Here is a 27,685-nt window from a genome sequence, read left to right on the forward strand (position 1 = left end):
GGAGTGTTGGAGGCTGAGGGGTGACCTTATAGAGGTTTACAAAATTATGAGGGACATGGATAGGATAAACAGACAAAGTCTTTTCCCTGGAATCGGGGAGTCCAGAACTAGAGGTCATAGTTTTAGGGTGAGAGGGGAAAGATATAAAAGAGACCTAAGGGGGTAACTTTTTCACCCAGAGGGTGTTATGTGTATGGAATGAGCTGCCAGAGGAAGTGGTGGAGGTTGGTACAATTGCAACATTTAAAAGGCATTTGAATGAGTATAGGAATAGGAAGGGTTTGGAGGGATATGGGCCGTGTGCTGGCAGGTGGGACTCGATTGGGTTGGGATACCTGGTCGGCATGTACAGGTTGGACTGAAGGGTCTTGTCCATGCTGTACATCTCTATGACTCTTGTGCATAGAGGTGAAAAATGCAGTTGTTGGTATTTTCTGAATTCAGATCTTCTCTGGCATCAGAGAAAAAACACTCTACAGAAATGGTTAGTGAAAAGGTTATAGGCACAGTATATACTTTCGTGTGCCATTAAGCTTAACTTCAATAACTTAAGAATACATTAACTGTTGATTAAGCTATTTTTATACACATATCAGTTGGGTTAAACATTTCAAGATGTTTGAAAAATAACCATATATCAAAGTGACCAGAAGTGATTGAATATTCAAATTGTCTGTTATACATAAATAAATAATACATAAATTTGGTTCATCCTCTCCAAAAGCTCAACTAGTCATTCTCCCTTGCACTATGATACTGAGCAATAATGATGGGACAGCCTTTTGTTGAAAGAGCCAATCTCTGCCAGACTGTGATGAAGATATTATTATCAGCCTCAAACGTCCTGGGCTAGCGTAACGAGAGGGAAGAGATGTCAGCAAAAGTTACTGATTAAGGTTCCCATTCCTGATTTCAGTAATCCTGATTTCAGTATTACTGAAGCCAACTTAGCTGTAATTATTTCCATGGTGTAACCATCCTCTGGCCCTCAACTTCCTAATTTTATTCCTGAGGCATGATCAGTGCAGTGATATACAAAAGCACTGTCTCCACAATCAAAATAAGAAAAAGCAATGGACATGAAGGTGATTTAAAAGATCTCGTTGAAAAAATTAAATTTCTAAAATTATCCTTTAACATTCAAGATTAATAATTAGCGAAATAGCATATCAGTAAAATGAGTTAACAGAATTTGAGGCTTACAGTCATATGGAGTCACAACCAGAATTAGTGATGTGAAATTGTCACAATGACTGTTTAGAGCAAGAGCGCTGAATTCCTGAACAGTAGCAACAAAGAGACAAGAAACTTTCTTTCATATTAGCTTCAAACAAAGAGAAGTTTAAAGATATTATATTATCTGGCAGAGCACTGAAAAAGTGTGCCTGAATGTTTAAGTGGAAAAACTCAGCACATGCACGAAAAGTCAACACTGAAGGCTGAGAGTAAGTCAATATTCAAAAGGGATCAGAATAAAATTTGACAGCTGGCTCCAAGTTAAAGTGGCCTTACATCATATAATAATGAGACTGGTGCGACTGAACTTAAAGAGACCAACTTAAAAACTAGGTTACAATAAAATCATAAACAATAATTTGTGCACAGAGTAAAATGCAGTTGTTGCTAATTTTCTGAATACAGTCCTTCTCTGGTATCAGAAAAAAAAATCTGTGGAGACTAGCAATGTCATAATTATATAATGCATCTGTACAGAACTGTCCACCTGATACCTGAGCAAAGGGCTCCCAATGATAATTGGCATCATTTATCTTTGGCTCAGTACTGTAAGAATCTATTATGAGAGGGGCAACTCCAAAGGCACTAATCCATTTATGCTACTGGCAATAATTCAGCAACTGGCATTGTCAACACATCATTGCTAATCTGAAACTCACAACTTTGTGGTAAAGTTTCTAGGAACAAACTACTTGCCACTAGATGGAAAATGCTGATTCTTGAGGTGGAACTCAGAGGAGATAGCAACAGCCAAACATATCTCTCGGTTCATAACTTCATATAAACATTCCATCAAAACCAGGCCTCAGAAAATATTTAAGAAAAAACATTAGATCAAAATAAACAGACAAGTAGAATAAAATAACACTAAAAAAAGAAGAGATCAGTTTCAGGCTTAATCAACAAGTGTTTTTCAAATTCCGAATCTGAAAATCAGAAGTTTGCATCTACAAACCACATTTTACAAATCAAAAACTTTGGAATCCTATATTTCTCAGCACTGTGAAAACTGCACCACGCAGAAGGTGTTAAGAACATAAGAACTAGGAGCAGGAGTAGGCCACCCGGCTAATCATGGCTAATCTTTTTGTGGACTCATCTCCATTTATTGGCCTTTTCACCATGTCCCTTAAGTCCTTTATTTTTCAAAAAAAAAATCTACCTTACCTTGGTAGCATCAACTACTTCCATGGGCAAGGAATTCCACAGATTAACAACCCGATGGGTAAAGAAGTTCCTCACTTCAGTTCTAAACATATTTCCTCCAATCTTGAGGCCATTCCCTCTTGTCCTAATTGACCTTGAAGAGGTGGTTATGAGCATTCTTTTGGAATACAATGTTCGTAAATGTGAAATCATACATTTTGGGAGGAGTAACAGCAAATAGATTATTACTTGAATGGTTAAAATGTTGCATCATGCTGATTTGCACAGGGACCTGGGTTACTTGCAAATCAGCATGCTGCAACATTTTAACCATTCAAGTAATAATCTATTTTGCTGCTACTCCTCCCAAAATGTATGATTTCAAATTTACTAACATTGTATTCCAAAAGAATGCTCATAACCACCTCTTCAAGGTCAACTGATGGTAGGCAATAAATATCAACCTTACTTGCGATGTCTATCTCCCCAGAATTAATCTGATAACACACTTTGACCAATGGATATTCTCTTAATTGGTCAGTGCATTCGCATGTATTCCTGCGATTTCTTTCAACTTTTGCCCCAAGCCAAACTCATTGCTTGCTTACCTTCAACATTACTCAGACTATTCGATGTTGCTGCTTACACCAACCTCCACAAATGACATATGAAGATGCTCTGCACCCACTCTGACATAAATTTGTTTGAATGAATTTTTAACAGCTCTGGCCTAATTAGCAAACTCTTCATCCTGGCAGATTCTTTACTGGTTCTACTTTTTTCTGCAATAATTACTTGAAGTAATAACACAAGTTAATAAGGCCATTAAGCAAAGCAAACAAAGCGGTGGACTTTGTTGCCAGAGGGAGACAACTGAACAGCAGAAATTACAAGAAAGAGGTCTGAGGGATATCATGATGGATCTTTAATATTATGAAATGATTTGACAGATTAGGCATAGACTTGTTTCTATTTGCTGCTACAGCTAGTTACCATAAATGTAACATAGTCCTCATTAATAAATCCCATAGGGGATTGTGGAGAAACCATTTTCTTCAGAGTGGTGAGAATGCAAAACTCACGATTACTAGAAATAGTTGAGGGACAAGAAGCGATGCAAGTAAAGGGCTTGATAAATACATCCTGGTGGGAGAAAGAAAAGAGAGGTTGAAAAGACTCGACAAAAACGGGATGGTTTACACCGAGAACAAAACTAGTGTGGACCCTTTAAGGTCATATATCCTGTTCTCTGCTGTAAATACTACATTATTCTATATAGCTGATACCTAATATCTGATTGTTGTACTGTTCCTGCATTCTTTATTCTTTTCCTTATTTTCTCACTTCAATTTTACTCCCGCTTCAGTTACCACTTTGTCTGCTCTTCTCCCTTTTCTCACCTTGATCCAAATTAGCACTTTTGCTTTTCTTACATTATCTTTGAAATAAAAACAAGTGTCAAACATTCCTTGAGGCTGCGTAACTGTATGTTTTTGACATTAAGTGGTGTTGAAATTTCCCCAAGAATTCAAGCTTAATCTATCATTTTCTTTAGTTTTATTATGAGGTGGAGGTGGAGGTGCCGGTGTTGGACTGAGGTGAACAAGGTCAGAAGTCACACAACATCAGGTTATAGTCCAACAGGTTTATTTGAAATCACAAGCTTTTGGAGCGCTGCTCCTTCGTCAGGTGAATATGTGAGGGGACATGAAAGGGAAACAGTTGATAGGAGGTAAGGATGAAACATGAAGTATGTGACAAGAATTGCTGATTGGGAAGGTTGGATGCCAAGGCTTTTCTGGGAAACCAGGGAGGAGATTGCCAAGCCTTTGACTGTGACTTTTATGTCATCATTGTCTACAGGAATAGTGTCAGAAGACTGGAAATAGCAAATGTTGTTCCCTTGTTCAAGTAGGGGTGTAGAGAAAACCCTGATAATTATAGACCTGTGAGCCTTACTTTGGTTATGGGTAAAGTGTTGGAAAGGGTTATAAGAGATAGGATTTATAATCATCTAGAAAGGAATAAGTTGATTGGGGATAGTCAACACAGTTTTGTGAAGAGTAGGTCATGTATCAACCTTATTGAGTTATTTGAAAAGGTGACCAAACAGGTGGATGAGGGTAAAGCAGTTGATGTGGGGTATCTGGATTTCATAAGGCATTGATTAAGGTTCCCCACTGTAGGCTATTGCACAAAATACAGAGGCATGGGATTGAGGGTGATTTAGCAGTTTGGATCAGAAATTGGCTAACTGAAAGAAAACAGAGGATGGTGGTTGATGGGAAATGTTCATCCTGGAGTTCAGTTGTTAGTGGTGTACCACAAGGATCTGTTTTTGGTCTACTGTTGTTTGTCATTTTCATAAGTGACCTGGATGAAGGCATAGAAGAATGGGTTAGTAAATTTGCAGTTGACACTAAGGTCAATAGAGTTGTGGATACTGACAAAGGATTTTGTAGGTTATAGAGAGACAAAGATGAGCTGCAGAGCTGGAGTGAGAAGTGGAAAATGGAGTTTAACATGGAAAAGTCTGAGGTGATTCACTTTGGAAGGACTAACAGGAATGCAAAGTACTGGCCTAATGATAAGATTATTGGTAGAGTCAGAGATGTACAGCTGAGAAACAGGCCCTTTGGTCCAACCCGTCCATGCCGACCAGATACCCCAACCCAATCTAGTCCCACCTGTCAGCACCCGGCCCATATCCTTCCAAACCCTTCCTATTCATATACCCATCCATATGCCTTTTAAATGCTGCAGTTAGTCCAGCCTCCACCACTTCCTCTGGCAGCTCATTTCATACATGTACCACCCTCTATGTGAAAACGTTGTCCCTTAGGTCTCTTTTATATCTTTCCCCTCTCTCTCTAAACCTATGCCCTCTAGTTCTGGACTCGCCCACCCCAGGGAAAAGATTTTGTCTATTTATCTTATACATGCTCCTCATAATTTTGTAAACCTCTATAAGGTCACCCCTCAGCCTCCAATGCTCCAGGGAAAACAGCCCCAGCCTGTTCAGCCTCTCTCTATAGTGCAAATCTTCCAACCCTGGCAACATCCTTGTAAATCTTTCAAGTTTCACAACATCTTTCTGATAGGAAGGAGACCAGAATTGCACGCAGTAGTGTAGATAAGCAGAGAGATCTTGGTGTCCAGGTACATAGATCCCTGAAAGTTGTCACCCAGGTTGAAAGGGTTCTTAAGAAGACATACGGTGTGTTAGCTTTTATTGGTAGAGGGACAACATTTCAGAACCATGAGATCATGCTGCAGCTCTACAAAACTCCAGTACTGCCACATTTGGAGTACTGCATACAGTTCTGGTCACTGCATTATTGGAAGGATGTGGAAGCTTTCGAAAGGGTTCAGAGGAAATTTATTATGAAATTGCCTAGTATGGAGGGAAGGTTTTAAGAAGAACGGCTGAGGGACTTGAGGCTGTTTTCATTAGAGAGAAGAAGGTTGAGTGGTGACTTACTGGAGATATAGAAGATAATCAGACAGTTAGATAGGTTGGACAATGAGAGCCCTTTCCCTCGGATGGCAATGGCTAGCCCGAAGGGAGATAGCTTTCAACTGAGGCGTGATAGGTAGAGGACTGATGTCATTAGTAATTTCTTTACTTGGAGTAGTAGTGGCACAGAATGCACTGCCTGCAACAGTAGTAGACTTGCCAACTTTAAGCACATTTAAATGGTCATTGGATAGGTATATGGACGAGAATAGAATAGTGTAGGTTAGATGGGCTTCAGTTTGGTTCCACAGGTTGGTGCAACATCGAGGGCAGAAGGGCTTGTACTACGCTGTAATGTTCTATGTTCTAACATTACAGCTTGAGAGAGAGAAATCTTCTGACAATTTGAGCTTGGGCAGTAAACCAACAGAATGTTTTGACACATCTTTTATAAAACCTGCCCATTCCAATTCATGAAGCCAGAAAGTATTCAGCCAACAAGATTACAGGCTAGATGTTATGAAGTTGAAGGCATATACTGTATCTTTAACAGAGAGTGAATGCTGTTTTGAGAGCTTACAAGCACCTGCCACATAACTAACTAGCAGTCTCCGAGTGTAATTGAAAATATATAACATTTGGCTGTAAAATGGATGACTGAAGTGGTTGCTATTTTGACAACAGATCGAATTTAACCAGTTTAAATTATGCCCTAGGATACTAAACCCCAATCGAGTTTGAAATTCAGACTGAATAACTGCCATCAAAACACGATCTACCTTTTCATATAAAAAATGTTTGGAATAAAAGAAAGATAACAACCTAGGGCGATCTTCAGCCGGAAGAAGAGAGATACCAACAACAACAGTCTGTGTGTGGTTATGAAATTAAGTTGATATAATTTTAATACTTTTTTTTATTGGAACAGTATATTGTTATAGAGTTGGAGGCAGATAATAAACAGTTAAGAGAAAGGGTGGTTTAGAGTTTTGAATAGCTATCGTTTAACGTTCACTTTTAGAAATAAGAAATAAATTAATACTGTTTTCTTGAAAGAGTGGAATTTGGGAATTCTCTGTCACTCACATTTTAACAGTTTAAGAAGTGAGGTGAGCTCTTTTGGGTCTGTGGCTTAATTAACAGAAGGGTTCACCATCATGTTGTACTAATGAATACCAAAGTCTATCTTCCTTTGTGCAACAGCACAGGAGATTGATGAATTCACATTTTGAAATAATACATCTTTTTATTCAAATAACACATTTCAGAAGCCCAGCTTTGTTACAGAGGCATGCCAATCCTCAAATGTTGGCTGCTTTCTAGCCTTAGCCTGAAAATGACAAGTGCTTCCTCAAGTATCAAAAATACTTGTGCAAACAGCAAATACTTCTTGTGAGCTCAGGTTGAGTTAACTAAAACAATCAGAGGCTGGTGTCTTGAAACACATAATACACAATGATAATTCTGTCTATGCTGGAATGGTCACGCTATTATAAATTAAAAAATCATTGAATTTACCAGGAGTACTGTCACAGGTAATCTACTTAGAGTCATAAAGTCATAGAGATGCACAGCATGGAAACAGACCCTTTTGGTCCAACCTGTCCATATCGACCAGATATCCCAACCCAATCTAGTCCCACCTGCCAGCACCTGGCCTATATCCCTCCAAACCCTTCCAATTCATATACGAATCCAAATGCCTTTTAAATGTTGCATCCTTCCTCTGGCAGCTCATTCCATGCACGTACCATCCTTTGGTACGTGTTGCCCCTTTGGTCTCTTTTAAATCTTTCCCCTCTCACCCTAAACATATGCCCTCTAGTTCTGGACTTCCCCACTCCAGGGAAAAGACTTTGCCTATTTATCCTATCCATGACCCTCACAATTTTGTAAACCTCTATAAGGTCACCACTCAGCCTCTGACGCTCCAGGGAAAACAACCCAACCTGTTCAGCCTCTCCCTATAGCTCAAATCCTCCAACCCTGGCAACATCCTTGTAAATCTTTTCTGAACCCTTTCAAGTTTCACATCTTTCCGATAGGAAGGAGTCCACAATTGCACGCAATATTCCAACAGTGGTCTAACCAATGTCCTGTACAGCTGCAACACGACCTCCCAACTCTTGTACTCAATGCTCTGACCAATAAAGGAAAGCATACTAAATGCGTTTTTTTTGCTATTAGATATTTCTATTATTCTTCTAATAGTGCATTACTCTAGTATTACATTTTTAAATTAAATTGTAAATAAAACTTATCAAAAAAGCTGTTTTTATTATGTTGCTCTTGCAAATACAGCCATTGAATATTGAAAAGCTTATTCTGTGTGCAATTCTGGTCTCCCTGCTATAGCAAGGATGTTGTGAAATTTGAAAGGGTTCAAAAAAGATTTACAAGGATGTTGTCAGGGTTAGAGGGTTTCAGCTATCGGGAGAGGCTGAATAGGCTGGGGCTGTTTTCCACAGAGGATTGGAGGCTGAGGGGTGACCTTATAGGAGGTTTATAAAATCATGAGAGGCATGGATAAGATAAATAGACAAGGTCTTTTCCTGGGGGTTGAGGGCACAGATTTAGTGTGAGAGGGGAAAGATTTAAAAGAGGCCTAAGGGATAACTTTTCCATGCAAAGAGTGATGCATATATGGAATGAGCTGCCAGAGGAAGTGATGGAGGCTGGTAGAATTACAACATTCAAAAGGGATCTAGATGGGTATATGAATAGGAAGGGGTAAAAAAAAAAGTGGTTCTGGAAAAGCACAGCCAGTCAAGCAACATCCAAGGAGCAGAAGAGTCATCAGGAATGACGAGCTTACGCTCGAAACGTCAATCTCATGACTCTATGACCGGCTATGCTTTTCCAGCGCCACACTTTTTGATTCTGATCTCCAGCATCTGTGGTCCTCACTTTCTCCTATATGAATAGGAAGGGTTTAGAGGGTTATGGGCCAAGTGCTGGCAAATGGGACTAGATTAATTTAGGGTTTCTGGTCGGCATGAACAAGTTGGACTGAAGAGTCTGTTTCCGTGTTGTACATTTCTATAACTCCAAACAGCATTGGTCATAAAATTCTGCCCCAAAACCTACCATCTTGAAAGTTTCATGGCCAAACTAACAATTTAAAAATTGTTAGGGTGCCATTTCCCAAACCGAAGTGGGGTCATGGTTTGAAATTCTTGTGTCATGAGCTCTGAGGCACTAATGTTGCAATGGCACTGTGGACCCCTCCTCTAATAGGTCCCACCCTCAAAGATTCCAATCTCATTCCCATTCTTTCAGTTCCCACTGAGGGGTCCTAACAATTTTCAAGCCTGAAGACAGGGTCATGGTAGGGGGAAAAGTTGAAAAGCACAGTGTTAGGGCCATAAAAGCATTACCATAGTGTGCTGTCTACCATAAGTAAACCACTTGCACGAATCATTTAACACTGTTAATACTGACACTAGTAATATCAGTACCAATTACAGACATTACCAAATAAATTGATTAATAAAAAACAAGTATGTTACTAAACAAGGAAAGAAAAATAAACAATCATTTTGTAATTGAAGCAATAAAGCAGGAAAGTAAAACTGATTAGAAAAATATTTTTCCAAGCATTTACAAAGCCTTATTACCATTACTTATGCATAGTGAGCTATTGTAGATAAAATTCACTGATAACTACTTAGTTTTCACACAAGCCATGAATAAACACCTGAATGAGATCGGAGTTAATGGATAACTATATTTTTGAGATTAGCACATTTTCTATAATCTGGATCTGGGTAATTCAAAGTGAAAATCATCTTCTCTTTGCTGATATCTAAACAGGGTGAAATTTTTTTGATCATGTGACAAAATTCATTATATGTTTGGATTATCCTCTGTGAATATAACACCACTCTCAAAAATGCTCCAAGTATTTGATGCTAAATGCAACGAAATGGTGGTGCAGGCAAAATTACAACCATCAGAATTTTGGAGGGAGTTGTTATTATATGGTTATAGTGGCATTTGGGAAGGAATTTCGATCTCCTTCATGGGCAAATTTCAACTGGTACCACTTCTGCCATTCTGATCTAACGATCAGTCGCGAATAGCCAATACAATCAGTCCACCTAATAAGGAACACAGCAGAAAGGCTTTCCCCACCATCAATTACAAATCTCTACGACCAAGAGTCAATGAGAACACCATGGGCCCATGTGTTCCACTGCCACACAACTGCAAGAAAGGCATAGACAAGCATGTCAGATGCACATTGCATGAAATGAGTTGAGTGAAGGGTCTGTTTGGCGGGGCGGGGGGGGGGGGGGGGGGGATGAGTTACGTTTCAAATAAGCAGTAGTAAAACCAGATTTTATTAGATTAGATTAGATTTACAGTGTGGAAACAGGCCCTTCGGCCCAACACGTCCACACCGACCCGCCGAAGCGCAACCCACCCATACCCCTACCCCTAACCTAACACTACGGGCAATTTAGCTTGGCCAATTCACCTGACCCGCACATCTTTGTGACTGTGGGAGGAAACCGGAGCACCCGGAGGAAACCCACGCAGACACGGGGAGAACGTGCAAACTCCACACAGTCAGTCGCCTGAGTCGGGAATTGAACCCAGGTCTACAGGCGCTGTGAGGCAGCAGTGCTAACCATTGTGCCACCGTGTCAGGAGTGGAACACAATCTTCAGCAGTCAACACAGACTTCTCTGGATGTTCTGAATGATGGACTAAGGAGCATTTTAGAAAGCCTGGTAGTGATTATAAAAACATAGATGATAAAGTACAGCAGTAGAATTAGACCATTCTGTCCATTGAGTCTACGCCACTATTCAATCATGGTTGATATGTTTCTCTACCCCATTCTCCTGCCTTCTTCCTGTAACCCTTGATCCCTTTGCTAATCAAGAACCTATTTATATTGTATCAGTTGCATGCATGACAGTGAGATCTTTTGTTATAAATTCTATGTCTTGTGATGCTGCTCCACAGCTACCTCATGAAGGAGCAGTGCTGTGAAAGCTAGTGCTGCCAAATAAACCTGTTGGACTATAAATACATGAATTTTAAATCCATGCACTAAATGACTTGGTCTCCACAGCACTCTGCAGCAATGAGTTCCACAGATTAAATGCCCTCAGACTGAAGAAATTCCTCCTCACCTCAATTCTAAAAGATAATCCCTTTACTCTGACTCTGTGCCCTTGGTCTTGGACTCCTACTAGCGGAAACATCTTCTCCGCAACCATTCTATCCAGGCCTCTGCGTATTCTGTATATTTCCATTAGACCACCCTCGTCTTCAAATTCCATCCAATAGAGACACAGAGTCCTCAACGGCTGCTTATACAGCAAGTCTTTCATCCCTGGCATCGTTCTTGTAAATCTCCTCTGGACCCTCTCCAAGGCCAGCACATCCTTCCTTAGATACTGGACCCAAACCTGCTCACAATATTCGAAATGCACTGACAAGAGCCTTACAGAACATCTATGCTCTTGCATTCTAGTGCTTTTGAACGGAATGCTAGCATTGCACTTACCTTCCCAACTGCCAAGTGAACTTGCACATTAACTTTAAGAGAAACCTGACCTGGACTCCAGGTCCCTTTGTACTTCAGATTTCCAGAGCCTTTCCCCATTTAGAAAATAGTCTACTCCTTTATTCTTCCTACCACAGTGCATTAACCTCACACTTGCCCACATTGTATCCTATCTGCCACTTTTTTGCCCACCCTTCTTGCCTGTCCAAGTCCTTCAGCAGCCTCCCTGCTTCCTCAACACTACATGCCCCTTCACCTATCTTTATGTCATTTGCAAACTTAGCAAGTGCCCTCATTTCCTTCATCCACATCATTAATGCATAACATAAATAGTTGTGGTCCCAATATTGACACCTGTGGAACTCCACTAGTCACTGGCTGCTATCCTGAAAACACTCCTTTATCCCTTTTCTCGGCCTTATCGAAGGACATAAAGGCAATCTTGCCAGAGAGTTGACAAGGCAAGAAAGGCTCATGTCCAACAAAGTAACAGAGAAAGTACAAGTTGCAACTGCTAGTTAATGCTCATAGCCATGCGCTGGAATAGGAAAGGATAATATAATTAGGAAGATAAAGCATGTGACTAAAATAATGAGGTCAAAAAGATGGTTTCCGTTTTATTGGGCACAGATACCAGTTTTGGGAAATATAATAGTTATTCCAGAAGTTTAGGTTACACCTCAACAGGAAAGGAGCTAAGGAAATAGTGAAGTTAAGAGTTTCCTCATCTCTCATCCACCAGTTGTAAGGAAACAAAATGTAGCTTGTCAAAAAGCTCAGGTGTAAAGGGTGGTATTAAATATGAACAGAAAAAGTATGTGCACTACATTGCGCAAGGTGGTGAATTGGACATAATGTTGTTGCAGGGAAATACAGACATAACAACAGTAACTGAGGTCTGGCTGTAAACTGGTCAAAAGAAAATAAACCTATTAGGTTGCGTTTTCTGGATGCACTGTGACTCTTTCCACCTCTCTTCATTAACTCTATCCATTTACATTCCTCTATAAATTTCTCCCTAATGTAATTTTCTGGCTTCCCTGCAAATGCAAATTTATTTCACCTCAACTACAATAAATGCTATTGTTCTACACTTTAACTACTCTCTGGGTAAAGAATTTGGTGAAGGAAGGATAGGTGAACTGCTGCCTTTGTATAATGCAGACTCTGCTAATTCTGAGCAGTCACTGCACAGACAGCAAAGTATAGTTGGGGCCGCATGTACAGGAGAAATGCAAGCCTTGACTGATTGGGTTGAATGCCTACAAGTTCCTAGTTAATTCGATATGGCAAGACGACATAGTAATTTCTCCATGTTTTGGATTTCCAAATCTCAGATACTTTGCTGTAGCAAAGTACGAACAGAAGTCCGAGTGTAGGGGAATGGGGTGATGTAAATAAAGGAAGTAGTGATGGAGAGAATCGCCAACAGACTGTTATCAATGCTCGTGAACAGTCAATTGAAGAATGGGATAGTTGGAGATGTTGGACCAGCTCACCTATCCTTCCCTTAATCTGCAGGAGGAGCATGTTCTAGTGAGACCACAAGGGAACAAAAGAGGATGATATACCTTTAAAAAATAAAGAGAATTCGCTATTTTCAAATAAAGAATTTGAGTTTTTCATTATTTGATCTATCGTTGTTTTTATTCATGTTTTTGTCTTTTACTTTAGTGAAGAGCATCTTGTCCATGCAAAGCCTATCAGAGCTTTAAATTTTTTAAAGACCTCAATTATATTATCCCTTCAGACTGCGTGTTTCAAGTCAAAGGAGTCGTGTTCAGCCATTCTGGATAGGCAAATGGTATTAACAAAATTATGGTTTAAATTTTTACTTGTCTATTCATTGATTGGGACAAGGAGGAGGTAAATGCAAAAGAATTCCTGAAATTTGTGCAAGTTTCTCTCTTCATGCAATTGTTCGCTTGTCTATTAAAAATATTACCAGATGTAGTTATAATTAACCAAACAGGTTAGTTGAATGTAAATGAGCATCTCAGTGCCATAGTATGGTAAGACTGAAATCAAAAGGGAAACAGTGAATGCAAAAGCAAGGGCACTGGGTTGGAATAGGGTAGGCTTTGGAAAGACAAGCCAGCTCAATTGTTTGGGCACTATTGGAATACTGCATACAATTCTGGTCTCCCTGCTATAGGAAGGATGATGTGAAACTAGAAAGGGTTCAGAAAAGATTTACAAGGATGTTGCCAGGGTTGAAAGGTATATAGGCCTCTATAGGAAGAGGCTGAATAAGCTGTGGCTATTTTCCCTGGAAGGCCAGAAGCTGAGGGGCATGGATAGGGTAAATAGACAAAATCTTTTCCCAGGGTGGGGGAGTCCAAAACTAGAGGGCATAGGTTCAAGGTGAGTGGAGAAAGAGTTAAAGGGAACCTAAGGGGCAACGTTTTCACGCAGAGGGTGGCGTGTGTATGGAATTAGCTGCCAAAAGAAGTGGTGGAGGCTGCTGCAATTACAATTAAAAGGCATCTAGATTGGTATATGATTAGGAAGATTTTAAGGGGATATAGGCCAAATTATATTGGCAAAGGATGAGATTTATTTAACATATCTGGTTGGCATGAACAAGTTGCACTGAAGGATCTGTTTCCATGCTATGTATCTCTATGATTGCGGCTGGATTGTAAAGAGAAACAATATTGCAGATTGGCAATTGGAAATGTGTTTTAAAATAATCATTGCAAATTTACAGGAAACTGCTAGTGAAAATGTCAAATTTCAGAATGTTGAGAGCAATAAAGTTTGAATCAAACTAATAAGGTGGCTTTTAGGGAGTGGGATTACAAAAATAAAAACCTATAAAAAATACAGAAAGAGGTGCAGAAAGAGATGAGCAAAATGAAGAGGTAATAAGGAGAAAGAAACTTAAAAGATTCTCTTCAAAACAGTAAACATGTTGTATAAATACATGAGGAAATAAAAATGTTACTTGCAATTTTGCACCTTCAGAGAGAAGGAGGAGGAGTTAATTTTAGAGAAGTTAGCTAAGCCACAGTTTGGCAGAGCGCTGGACCCTGACTGGATATATCCAAAGATCAGAGAAATATGAGGAAAGCAGCAGAGTTCCAATGAATTGACTTCTGAGTTCTATTATTTTGTTCAGTGAAATGGAGTCAACGCTTTACCAATTTTCATAAAGGGAAGCAAAGCTAACCAAGCTAATTACAGGACAGTTCATTTAATGTCTGCGGTTGGGAAAATTTAACAATCATTTATTGAAGCTAAAATGACTAAGTATTCAAATGAATAGAAAATAGTTTTAAGTTGCTAATCAGTTCCAGAAAGGAAAATTATGCTCACTTGACTTGATAAGAGATATTTGAGGCAGTGAGGGATATGGTTGATGGTGAGTGGAATGTAATGAATGTAGTGTAAATCTATTTTTGGAAAGCTTTGAAAAGATAGCACATAAAAACTATTTAAACAATTAGTAGATCATAAATTAACAGAAATATGAGCAAACTGAATTTAAAACCAGAAGGAGGACTAATGCAGAGATATGAAGTCAAGAACAGATTCTCAAGAGTGATTTGAATGGGTCTGTCAGTCAGGGTTCAGTTTTTGGGACTGCTCTGGTTCACTGAATACATGAAGTAATTTGACACTGGTGCTAGGAAGAACCATGTTCAAATTTGCTGACATTACAAAATAATAAGCATTGGAAGTAATTCTGAGGACAAAAACAAGTAGCAAGGAGGAACTCATAAGATGGTGGAATGAATGAAAAAGCAACTGATTGAAATTATTTGTTAGTTATATCTAAGCTTGATTCTCAATGTAAAATGGTGATGTGGAGGTAGAGGTATTTGTAGGCTCAGATGGATAGTGGCATTAAAAAGCTGACAGAACATTATTTCTTTCCATAAAATTCAATTAGAAGGATTATATTATCCGTTCAGCCTGCGTGTTTCAAGTCAAAGGAGTCCTGTTCAGCCATTCTGGATAGGCGAATGGTATTAACAAAATTGTTTAAAATTTTACTTGTCTGTTCATTGATTGGGACAAGGAGGAAGTAAATGCAAAAGAATTCCTGAAATGTGTGCAAGTTTCTCTCTTCATGTTCACATGTCTATTAAAAATATTACCAGATGTAGTTCTAATTAACCAAACAGGTTAGTCAGGGGACAAAACGTCTGCAACACAAATTCCCAGCTCGGTGAACAGAACCACAACAACGAGCACCCGAGCTACAAATCTTCTCCCAAACTTTGAATGTTAAGAATTGTTAATCTGCATAATTTTTTTTGCAAAACCATAAAGAAAGTAGCATGCATAGTCTTAGACTCAAAATATAATGCTGACATTGGTACAACAGATGGTACAATGCAGATTAACATAAATGCTACCTAGCATGAGCAGGCAGAGACATATATTTGCAAAAACTGGGACTGGTCTCATTAGAACAGAGGAGAGTATAGGAGGATTTAATAAAGGTCTTTAAAATGATGATGGTCAATCAGGAGAGCCAAAGCTAATGCTTCTTATGAATGAGTGGTTTAGAACAAAGTTAGATAGATATAAGATCAAATGTAAATTAATTAATTCAGAGCAGTAGAAAGGTTATTTTATGTAAAGGGAGCAGTGGAATGTAGTTAATGGTTCAGGTAGAAACCATTTCAACACTTCATTAGTTCAATAGTTGGCTGAAGGAAAAGGGAAAGCAAGGATGAGAATATCTGTGCGCGTACAAGATAAACGCAAGCCTCAACCAATTGGGTTGAATGCATACAAATACCTAATTAATTTTATTTAACAAGAAAGCATGGCAATTTCTTCATGCTTTGGACTTCAAAATCTCAGATACATTGCAAGAGCAAAGCATGAACAGAAGTCTGAGAGGAAGGGTACAGTGTGGTGGGGAAAGGGGGTGGTGTAAAGAAAGGAAGTCATGATGGAGAGAATTGCCAACAGGCTGTTATCAATGCTTGTGAACAGTCAATTAAGGAATGGGATGGTTGGGGATGCTGGACCAGCTCACCTATCTTTCCTTTAGACCGCAGGAGGAGCATGTTCTAGTGAGACCACAAGGAAACAAAGAGGATGATAAACCTTTAAAAATAAAGAGAAATTCAGATTCTTTTCACATAAAGTGAAAGAAAGAGAAAGAAAATATTTTTCAGTTTCCCTACACCATTTAAAAAAAATTGCATCTGTGGATAGGAAGGGTTGAGAGAGATATGGGCCAAGTGCTGGCAAAGGTGACTAGATTAGCTTCAGATATCTGGTTGGCATGGATGAGTTGGACTGGAAGTGTCTGTTTCAGTGCCGTACATCTCTCTGACCCTATAACTCTGAACTTATGGAATAATCATGAATTGAAAGGCTCTATCAACCTAGAAAGCATACGCATTATCTAAGTTGTACAAAAAAGTAGAATCCGACTTAGAAACCACTGCCCACCAAAGGCCTAAACATACCTCATAAAACACTAATATTTCCATTGAAGATTACTGTACCAAACTGAACAGAGGCTGCTGGCCTCGTTTAATGTAGCCCTACTGAGTCGAAGTTGTCGGTGTACAGATAGTAAAGTGGAGCTGAGGCTGCATCAAAAGAAATTGTTCTCGGTTACCTATGTTAACTAATTACAATAATCAATGATGACGGGTTATTGTACTCTTTGAAGCCCGTTAAGGTTTTTTTACAGGCCTTGTAATCATTGATTATTCCACAATGGCACTAAGCAGTTAAATAACCATAATTAAATGATTTGCGTGGAGGACAAGCACCTCATTTGAGTGCTTTGTTTCATCTGCAACTGGGCACTAACTTGGAGGATCTCAATTTGATTTCAAACTTATCTGTACTTGGAAACTGATTTGAGTTCAGCTATTGTAAACTAGACAAACAGAGGGGGGAGAAATTGTGCAAAATTAGGTCTACTAGATAAAGACAAGATAGCCAAGGTATCATGAAACTATGCAAATAGTTTCAGTTAAACTAAAAAAATCACTAACCTGTTGCATGGAATTGTGTGGCAATGATAGAATTAGAAGAGAATGAAATGTACTAACCCATTTCTGATTCAAACTGGTTTGTAGTCTACAGTTCTTGTTTGTGTTCATTTTCACTGCCTTTGCATCATGGGTCAGATTCTACAACTTAGGAATAACTAACTATGCATAAGATTTAAACACATGCAGATGTTCAAAAGTAACATAGGCTGTATCGGAGGCTAACAATATGATTTTAACCATGTTAGCTGGTTTTAACAGACCTCAGATCAACTATAGATGGTTAAACAAAAAGGCTGTGAAAACTACTGTTTGCTATTTTTTTTCAGTTGAGGAACCCTTTCCATAGTATGATTTGAATTTTCTAATTGTAAAACTGATACAGGCTAATTAAGTTCATTTTAAAATTTCCTTCTGAATCATTTATCTCTCTTAAGCAACAATCATATCTGCATGCTCTCTAAACGGAGAGATAAACTTAAAGGCCTTAGTTTACCAGGCTTTAGTTTAACAGTAGTAAGCCAGGCAGCATCCAAGGAGCAGGACAGTCGACGTTTCGGGCATGGGCCCTTCTTCAGCCCTTCCTGAAGGGTTCATGCCCGAAACATCGACTCTCCTGCTCCTTGGATGCTGCCTGACCTGCTGCGCTTTTCAGCGACACATTTTCAGCTCTGATCTCCAGTCCTCATCTGCAGTGCTCACTTTCTCCTTTAACAGTAGTAAACAAATATATACTGCCCAGTTGCTCTCTTGATGTTCAAGTTTTGTTCATTTGATGGTGTAAGCACCATTTAAACTTCACTATGAGAAAGTAGTGCACCAGCTCCACTGCATTTCCAATATTAAAATGAGAATACACCAACATTAGGGGTGGCATGGAGGCTCAGTGGTTTGATTCTAGCCTTGGGTGGAGTTTGCACATTCTTTTCATGTCTGCGTGGGGTTTTTCCCAGTGATCCGGAGCCCCCCCACAGAGAGTCCAAGGATGTACAGGGTTAAGTGGTTTGACCAAGCTAAACTGCTCACAGTGTCCAAGGTTGTGCAAACTCGGTGGGTTAGCTATGGTAAATGCAGGGTTACATGGTGGGGTGGGATTGGATGGGATGCTATTCAACAATCTGTGCAGACTCAATGAGCCAAATGACCTCGATCTTCACTGTAGGGCGTTGATGATTCTATTAACTTTGCTAAAGTCCACTCAAAATTACAAATATTTGAGCTTTGTTACAATTCCAACATGAAAGTAGACAAACCAAAAGCCACAGCCAGAAACAGTTTAAAATGTATTACTTTTTTAATGTAATCGAATGAGCTGCCAGAGGTGGTGGTGGAGGCGGGTACAATTACAACATTTAAAAGGCATCTGGATGAGCACATGAATAGGAAGGGCTTAAAGGGATATAGATCAAATGCTGACAAATCAGACTAGATCAGTTTAGGATATCTGGTTCGCATGGACGAGGTAGACTGAAGGGTCTGTTTTTATGTTGTACATCTCTGTGACTCTTTATAAATGTAAAAATAGGACATAGTGATGGACAAGAAGGTGTCTGTCCGATGGAATACATTGCATGGAAATGTGAAATTATCTACTTTGGCAGGAAATAAGTGAGTGAATAGTTAAGAAATTGGTACACAGAGAATTTCGATGTCCTTGCACAGTACATGGATTACAGAATACGAAGAAACAGCTACAGTGAGCAGTTGAGGGCAAATAGTACATTAGTCTTTATTGCACATGAGTTAGAGTAAAAGAGTGAGGTACTTTTATTGCAATTTTGCAGCATATTGATGCCATTGTGGCAGTGTCAGTATCCATATGTCTGGGCCCGGAGGCTCAAGTTCAAGGCCCACGAGTTACATCAGGTCTATACATGTCTATACAGCTTGATTAGAAATATCTGCAATGCTCTGGTGTGTCCAAATCTGGAATACTGGATGGACCCTTTCATTAGGTAGTTAAAGCTCATTTGTGGGTTTAGAAGTAAATATATGTCACTTCTACTCAGACTCAGATCAGTTTTGCTTGGCTTATTACATATGCATGTCTGAGCAGTACAGATGGGATGGGCAGGAGGTCAATGTTCCCACTGTTACTTTAAAAGACTAAATGTCCTGGCACCTTATTTGCAGTGCATCTGATCAATCATTAATTCCTTGCAAGCCAGGTTGACCACTTGGGCTCTCACAGTAACGCCTGCAGCAAAGCATTCTAGCCCTTCCATCCTTCCCCATCAGCCTATCTCCCTTGGTCACACAGATGTACACTCTCTCCCAGTCCCCTTGAGCTGAGTCCATTGCACACCAGCCTCATTCTTCAGTCATCCTTTGTGCCCAAGCAACTCAGACTACTGTAAGCCATTCTCAGTCATGACACAGATGAATGTTCTCCAAAGTTGTCAAAGCTTCCACTCCAAATGTCTGGCAACTACAATAACTTACCTACTGTACACCTCTTACATGGTCAGGAATTGTAGAACACATATTGCTTGACTATGGAGAGCTTAATTGAGAAGAGGATCTAATTTTGGCAAGTTGGTCTTTTAATTAGCATGCATAACATACAAATACATGTAAAATTGCTTGGAAGCTCAATTCACGGCTAAAGTTTGAGAATTTAATTGTAGAACCTCATATCTTTGTAGGGAACTACGTTTTAGTGCCTCATACAACTAAGTTCCCTGCTTGCTTTGTTTCTCGCTCCCAGGAGCAGCACAGTGCACACAGTTTTGACTTCTTATCTAAATAAGGAAACACCCATCTTAGAGGGGATACAATGAAGGTTCGCCAGATTGTTTCTTGGGACGAGAGGTTTATTCTACAGGGAGAGATTGAGTAGAATGCGACTATATTCTCAGGAATTTCAAAGAATAAAGGAAGTTCCCATTGAAATGGAGAAAAATATTTTGAGTATGTGAAGCTGATGTCTAAGTTTCGCTCTCATCTCAATGAATAGTGGAGCACGTCTATGTGGTGCATTGCCAAGTTGTGCTCTTATTTATGGACTTTTATCATCCCAATTAATTGGGAAGAACAATGGCTTTCATGCAAAATGATTTTGAAAAACTGGTTTCAGTAGGTTTGGAAACTAAAGTATAATTGTGAAAGCCACTAAATTACACAGCAATTAATAAATGAAAACTCAGAATATCCTCTTCACATGCATAAAGTGGCTTCAAACATCCAATAGATGACTGAAAATCCATTTTACTGAAAAATATTTACTACTAAAAAAATTTTGAATTAGAAATATAAGAAGGAGGATACTCTTTTTTTGCTAACAGTGCGACACCCCAGTCCACATCATTTGATACTACTTGTCTCAATCATTTGTTAATGACAAACATCTCACGATTATATTTCCTTGAACCCAGATGAGGAAGAAGTGGCACAATTGATGGATTTAACAATGATTAAAAGATTTGATCATTAAAAAGAAGTCATTTCCTATGGTGGGGGTGTCCAGAATAAAGGGCGGGCATAAACCTCAAAACAGAATGAGTCTGCTCAGGAGCAATGTTGAGAAGCAGCAACTCATTTATAGGTAATAAATGCATGGAACCCTTTACACCCAAAAGCTGCTGACCTGTGATCAATTGAAGACGTCCAAATTGAAAATGATCAGGTACTAAGGGTTATAGAAATGCTTCAACTGTTCGTAATGATTTGTCATGAGCTAACTGAATGGCAGCATAGGTACCACATACTCTGTGGTACCATTGTATTACCACCCTCATACAAGCGTAACCATTACCTTAAACAGAAAATACTTTCAAAATAATCACAGTCTTCCACAAAGCTCGCAGTATTTACAAACTACAATTCATAAGATACTGCAACACAAATTGCATAGCACATGTGGTACAGTCACATCACCCCCACAGCTACATTCAGTGCCACAGTACTTGCAAAAGGATCTTAACAGCATAGGTGGTAAACACTGACACCTCTACACCATAACAAGATTAGCTGACTGGATAATTGACTGAATTTTCTATTTGTATATTTTACTGCATTTTTTTTTAGCTGACAGATAATCACAGTTAGCCTCCTGTCAAAGCATATTGCACCAGCTTCAAATTTGAGCCAAACTGGTGATGAGGTGGTTGCAAGAATAGTGTGATAATGCAGACAGGAAAAGAACATTTAAAACAAACATGCCAAGGCAAAACACTTTATTTAGTCCACTAAAACAGGTCATTTTCAAATGGATATCTGATTGAAAAGCAAGTGAAAACAAAGAGTTACAATTACATCTTATACCGAGAACGAGTTTGTCTGTGCGCTACTTGTTCATACTAGATGGGCTGGTAATGAAGACACTGTACTTGGCCCCAGAGATTATGAAGTGTAAAATTAGCTGATTCCCACTCCTGGTTGCAATGCAGGGATTCCTGTGTGAATGCATGTGTATCACTTAGGCAATTGTCGCCATAAATAGTTTGCTGACATCCCCTACCTAGTATTAGTTGTGAAGCATGCTTAGTTAGTTAGGTGGGCAGCTTATGGTACAGAACTCTGATGAGTTGATTCCAAACAGTGAAAAAGTGAGGGATAGACAGATAAGACAACAGAAGTAAAAGGTATACAACAAGCAAGTCCTGTCATCATGAATATATTAAAGTCACAAAATCAGTTTGCCAATGAACATTTCAAACACAGATCCATTTATGTTCAGGAAACAAATTAAACAGGAGAAAACTGGAAATTTGGCTCTCACAAGTGAAGATTTCCTCAACAGATATTCCTATCCATTTACTTCCTTCTAAATAAGCAATGGGAACCAGAAATGGACAAAGTGGATCATGCTACAGTGACAACATTGGGAAAACAACGTATTTATGGAAAAACAAATGTTTTCTGTTCTCCGTGCAACAGAAAGCATCTTGGAGGACTCCTGTAAGTGTAGTAAGTTCAAATGTGGCCAAACGTGGCTTGTTCAGTTTAAGAACAGTTATTCACAAAGCACTTCTTAAAAATCACCAAGTAAAATTTGTGACTCACAACAGATGATTCAGCTGCACCTGTTCACACCGCATGCAAACTCTCATTACTCATACTGATTAGACAAGACATAATGAAATCTTTGCCACAGTTGCCCAAAAAATAAATAATTTGATACCTTAGTGAATAAAATTGAGAAACATTATTTAAGTGGTTTTCATGTCAAGAACAATGACCAGAAAAACCACCCTGTTTCATGTAATTAAACAGACTGAAGATACCCACCATGGTTTTTCTCTTGTTACTTTGGAAGGAAAGATTGCCTGGGCTTGCCTATTATTAGAGGCATGGAGATTGTCTTTTGGTGACTTGAATGGCTTGGAGTTGCTACCAGCTAACATATGGCTACTGCAGGCTTTGGATTTCATGGAGACTGGTGATGTTGTGGAATTGGAGGTTGTAGAAGCTGGTGAGGGGGTTGCCTTACATGAAGAACCATGTCTCCTTTCTGAAAGCAAAGGAGAGAGCAGTGATTAGTTGGTAAATTGTACGGTGAGAATGCAGAAATATTTTCTGTTGGCCGAGCTGGGAGTTTTTGTTGCAAATGTTTCGTCCCCTTTCTAGGTGACATCCTCAGTGCTTGGAAGCCTCCTGTGAAGCGCTTCTGTGCTGATTCCTCCAGCATTTCTATCACTATAAATGCCGGAGGAATCAGCACAGAAGCGCTTCACAGGGGGCTCCCAAGCACTGAGGATGTCACCTAGAAAGGGGACGAAACGTTTGCAACAAAATCTCCCAGCTCGGCAAACAGAACAACAACAACGAGCACCCGAGCTGCAAATCTTCTCACAAACTTAGAAATATTTTCTTTTGATCATTTGTTAAAATAAAAGTTGACTTGAATAACAAGCAAAAAACTGATCAATTAAGACAATGCTGTAATCACAATTTTACCATACACAATTTTTAAGATATAGTAGCCATACTCAGCATGAACTAGTAGATTCACCATACTGTCTGATAAAAGTCCAACACAGCAACATGAATGAGCAGATTAACAGATAAAAACATCAATAGTGTGCATCTATGTAATGATTTTAACATTCCAAGATTTATACAAGAGTGATGTCAATGCAAGTATTGATATTTAAGGAGACATCAGGGCAGATGACTAAAAACTTAACATAAGAGGCAGGTTTCAAGGAGCTCCTTAAAGACAGAAAGACAAGTTGACAGGTTTATAGAAAGAATTCCAGAGAAAAAGAGGCAAGACAATCAAAGACATAACAATCTATAAAGGAGCAGTTAAAGCTGCAAATTTGCCAGAAAAAGATGAGTACAAAAGAGTGGGAAGGTTTGTAGGGATAGAGACTCTTTGCTGATAATGGCACAATGTTGAGAAGCATTTGCAATTCTCCAGATGCTGAAGCAGTCCCTATCCATATGCAGACAGACCTGGACAACATTTAGTCTTGGGTGATAGGTGACAAGCAACACTCACACCACAGAAATGTCAGACAATGGCCATCTCCATCAAAACAGAATCAAGATGTTCGATAGCATTACTAAAGCTGAATCTCCGACCATTAACACCCTCGGGGCTTACCGCTGACCAGAAACTGAACTGTTCCTACCATTGAAATACTGCGGCTACAAAAGCAGATCAGAAGCTCAGAATTCTGTGACCTCACGTCTCCCCAGTGCATGGCCACTATTTACAAGATGTAAATCAGGATAGAATATTCCCTACTTGACTGTATGGTTGCAGCACAGTGGCAAGAGTGTATACCACCTAGAAGATGCACTGCATATACCACCTAGAAGATGCACTGCAACAACTCACTAAGGCCTCTTCCAGTCCACCTCAAACCCATGAACTCTATCACCAGATGGGCAAGGACAGCAGATTTATGGGAACTCCACTATGTGCAAGTTCTTCTCCAAGCCACTAACCAGCCTGAGCTAAAACTAGGTCATGGCTCCTTCAATGTTTACTGTTACAATATCCTGGAACTCTAACAGTTCTAGTGACTGCAGCAATTCGAGAGAGTGGCTCACTACTACACGCTTAAGTACAATGAAGGACAGACAATAAATGCTAACTTTCCAGCCAAACCCACATTACTGAAAGAAAATAAAAGTCACAAAGATAGGTAGGAGTGAAGCCATGGAGGTTTCCAAAAACAAGTTATGAGGATTTTAAAATTCACTCATCATTGGATGGGGAGGCAGTGTACGTCAGCAAACAGTGATAAGTGAACAGAAATTATTGCAAATTTAAGGTACAGGTAGCAAAATGTTGAATGCAGACGGTAGGTCAGTTGGTGCTGAGTGTTGTTGGAACTACAGTCATCCATGTGAAGAGTATCCTATCATACTTCTGACTTGTGTGCTTTAGATATGGATAGGTTTTGGGGATTCGCGCGATAAGTTACTTGTCTCAGAATTCCTCACGTCTAAACACTTGTGTAGTCACTATATTTATGTCGATAATGGGAGGTTTAGCGACTGTATTGCAAGTGAACAGTAACACAGGAATGTTAATTCCTGTTCATCAAAAATGGTCAATGTGTGGTCTGGTGTGAATGCTACTTGTTATTAAACATTCAGTTGTTACATATGATCATGGAATACGTCAGTACCTGAAGAGTTGCGAATGGTACTGCATACTGTGTAATTATCAGAGAACATCCCAACCTCTGTTATTATGATTGAGAAAAGGTCATCAATGAAGCAGGTGGATGTGCCTATAGCATTTTCTGAGAAACTCCTGCAGTGATTTACTGGGATTGAGATAATTATGATTGCTGGAGGTCAAATCATCTTCCATTGTACTGTGTATGGACTCCGACTAACTTATCTCATCACAAGTCTTATTGAGTTCAATTTTGTCATAGCTACTTAATGCTACACTTGGTCAAATGCCATCTTGATGTTGCACATCTCACCTACAGAATTTAGGTTTTTTTGTCCAGTATTGACCAAAGCTGAAATGATGTCATGAGCTAAATGGCCCCAGTGAAACATAAAAAGTTATAACCTTCTCATAATGGTTAGTTTAAGTGTCACTTGATAGCACTGTCAACTGCAGCTTTCATCGATTTCTAATGATCAAGAGTAGATTTTTGGGGCAGTAATGCACTTGTCCTGCTTTTGGAGGACAAGTCATATTTGTGCATTTCCCCATAGTGTCAGGTTGATGCAATGTTGCAACCGTACAACTGCTTTGCTAGGCACATCGCTAATTCTGGAGCACGTCAGTACTATTGGTGGCATATTGTCAGGGCTCAGAACTTTTGCTATATGTAGTGCATTCAGCCATTTCCTTGTACCACATGGAGTGAATCAAATTGGTTGAAGATTGACATATGTGATGCTCAGAAATAGCCTCAGGAAGGAGCTGCGATGGGCCATTCTGACTGAAGATAATTGCAAGCATATCAGCCTTTTCTTATGTAATGATGTGATGACTTTCCCAATCATCAAGGCTCAGGACTTTTATGGAGACTCAGTTAGTTATTAATTTGTCCTTTCGTGATTTGATAGTTGTTTGCAATGCTTTACATCCAATCCATTGTTGTGGGATCATTTGACTCTATCACATGCTGCTTTAGCTTTTTAATGTGCATGCAGTTGTGTTGTAGATTCACCAGATGGCAACTCATTTTTAGGTGCCCTTAATGCTGCTGGCTCACACCCTTGAATTCGGCACGGTGGCACAGTGGTTAGCACTGCTGCCTCACAGCGCCTGTAGACCCGGGTTCAATTCCCGACTCAGGTGACTGACTGTGTGGAGTTTGCACGTTCTCCCCATGTCTGCGTGGGTTTCCTCCGGGTGCTCCGGTTTCCTCCCACCGTCACAAAGATGTGCGGGTCAGGTGAATTGGCCAAGCTAAATTGCCCGTAGTGTTAGGTTAGGGGTATGGGTGGGTTGCGCTTCGGCAGGTCGGTGTGGACTTGTTGGGCCGAAGGGCCTGTTTCCACACTAAGTCTAATCTAATCTAATCCTTATTGCAGCAAGATTACTCCTTTAGTTCAGTGGTAATGGTGAATGAAGAATATCCTGGGCCATCAGGTTATGGATTGTGGTTAAATAGAATTCTGCTGCTGCTCCTGATGGTCTGCAGTATCTTATGCCCAATTTAGAGGTGATAGGTCTGTTCTGAATTTTTCACATTTATTACAGCAGTAGAGCCACACAATACAATGGAAGATATTGTCAAGGGTTATAATCTCTGTAGAAACCAAAGCTTTTATGAAGATATTTGACTGGAAAAATGGTATAAAAATTATGTTTCAAGACTTTTTTGATTAGATTAGATTACTTACAGTGTGGAAACAGGCCCTTCGGCCCAACAAGTCCACACCGATCCGCCGAAGCGCAACCCACCCAGACCCATTCCCCTACATTTACCCCCTTCACCTAACACTATGGGCAATTTATCATGGCCTGACCTGCACATCTTTGGACTGTGGGAGGAAACCGGAGCACCCGGAGGAAACCCATGCAGACACGGGGAGAATGTGCAAACTCCACACAGTCGCCTGAGGCAGGATTCTGTTTTATTGCAACATTAACTAATCGCTAGTTAGGGGAAAACTTACACTATAGGAAAAGCTTCCCCAATTATACTAGTAAAATAACTGAAAATCTCCAGACCCGGTTATGTTTTGTGGCCCTTATATCCAGGCAGAAATGGTACTTAACTATCCATTAGACCACCAGCTCCATTCTGCCTTCCCTACAAACATAATACCAATTAGGAGCAGAAGGAATAGTCTTGACATTTCAAGACTATTCCACCATTCAATAAGATCATAACTAATCTAATTGTGGCCCAAATTCCATATTCCCATCTATTCCCCCATAAGCTTTGAATCCCCTGCCTAACAAGAATCTGTCTGTCTCTTTCTTAAAAATATTTACTGACCCCAACTCTACTACTTTCTAAAAGTAGAGCGGTCCAAAGTTGCAGAATCCCAAAGGGAAGAATTTCACCTCCCCTCTATCCTAAAAACTCAATCCGTAATGTTAAAACTGCATTCCCTAGTTCTTGACTCACCCACAAGAGGAAACAGCCTCCCTACAGCCACCTTGTTGAGACCATTCAGGATCTTGTAAACTTCAATCAAGACAGCTCTCACTCTACTGGGCGGCACGGTGGCACAGTGGTTAGCACTGCTGCCTCACAGCGCCAGAGACCTGGGTTCAATTCCTGACTCAGGCGACTCACTGTGTGGAGTTTGCATTCTCCCCGTGTCTGCGTGGGTTTCCTCCGGGTGCTCCGGTTTCCTCCCACAGTCCAAAGATGTGCAGGTCAGGTGAATTGGCCAAGCCAAATTGCCCGTAGTGTTGGGTAAATGTAGGGGAATGGTTGGGTTGCACTTTGGTGGGTCAGTGTGGACTTG

At 39.8% G+C, this 27,685-nt stretch overlaps 1 protein-coding gene across 6 annotated transcripts in view; it reads right to left on the reverse strand.

Moving 5' to 3' along the window:
• LOC132824986 (ataxin-7-like protein 1) overlaps window positions 1-27,685 on the reverse strand; it is a 243,594-nt gene that overhangs the window by 51,541 nt on the left and 164,368 nt on the right. For all 6 annotated transcript variants that reach the window (XM_060839936.1, XM_060839937.1, XM_060839934.1 and 3 more), the window contains one exon: window positions 22,562-22,784. In XM_060839936.1, the coding sequence (XP_060695919.1) occupies window positions 22,562-22,784 (223 nt within the window). The remainder of the gene's footprint in view (window positions 1-22,561; window positions 22,785-27,685) is intronic.

This window comes from Hemiscyllium ocellatum, chromosome 19 (genome assembly GCF_020745735.1).
Source record: "Hemiscyllium ocellatum isolate sHemOce1 chromosome 19, sHemOce1.pat.X.cur, whole genome shotgun sequence".
NCBI lineage: Eukaryota > Metazoa > Chordata > Chondrichthyes > Orectolobiformes > Hemiscylliidae > Hemiscyllium > Hemiscyllium ocellatum.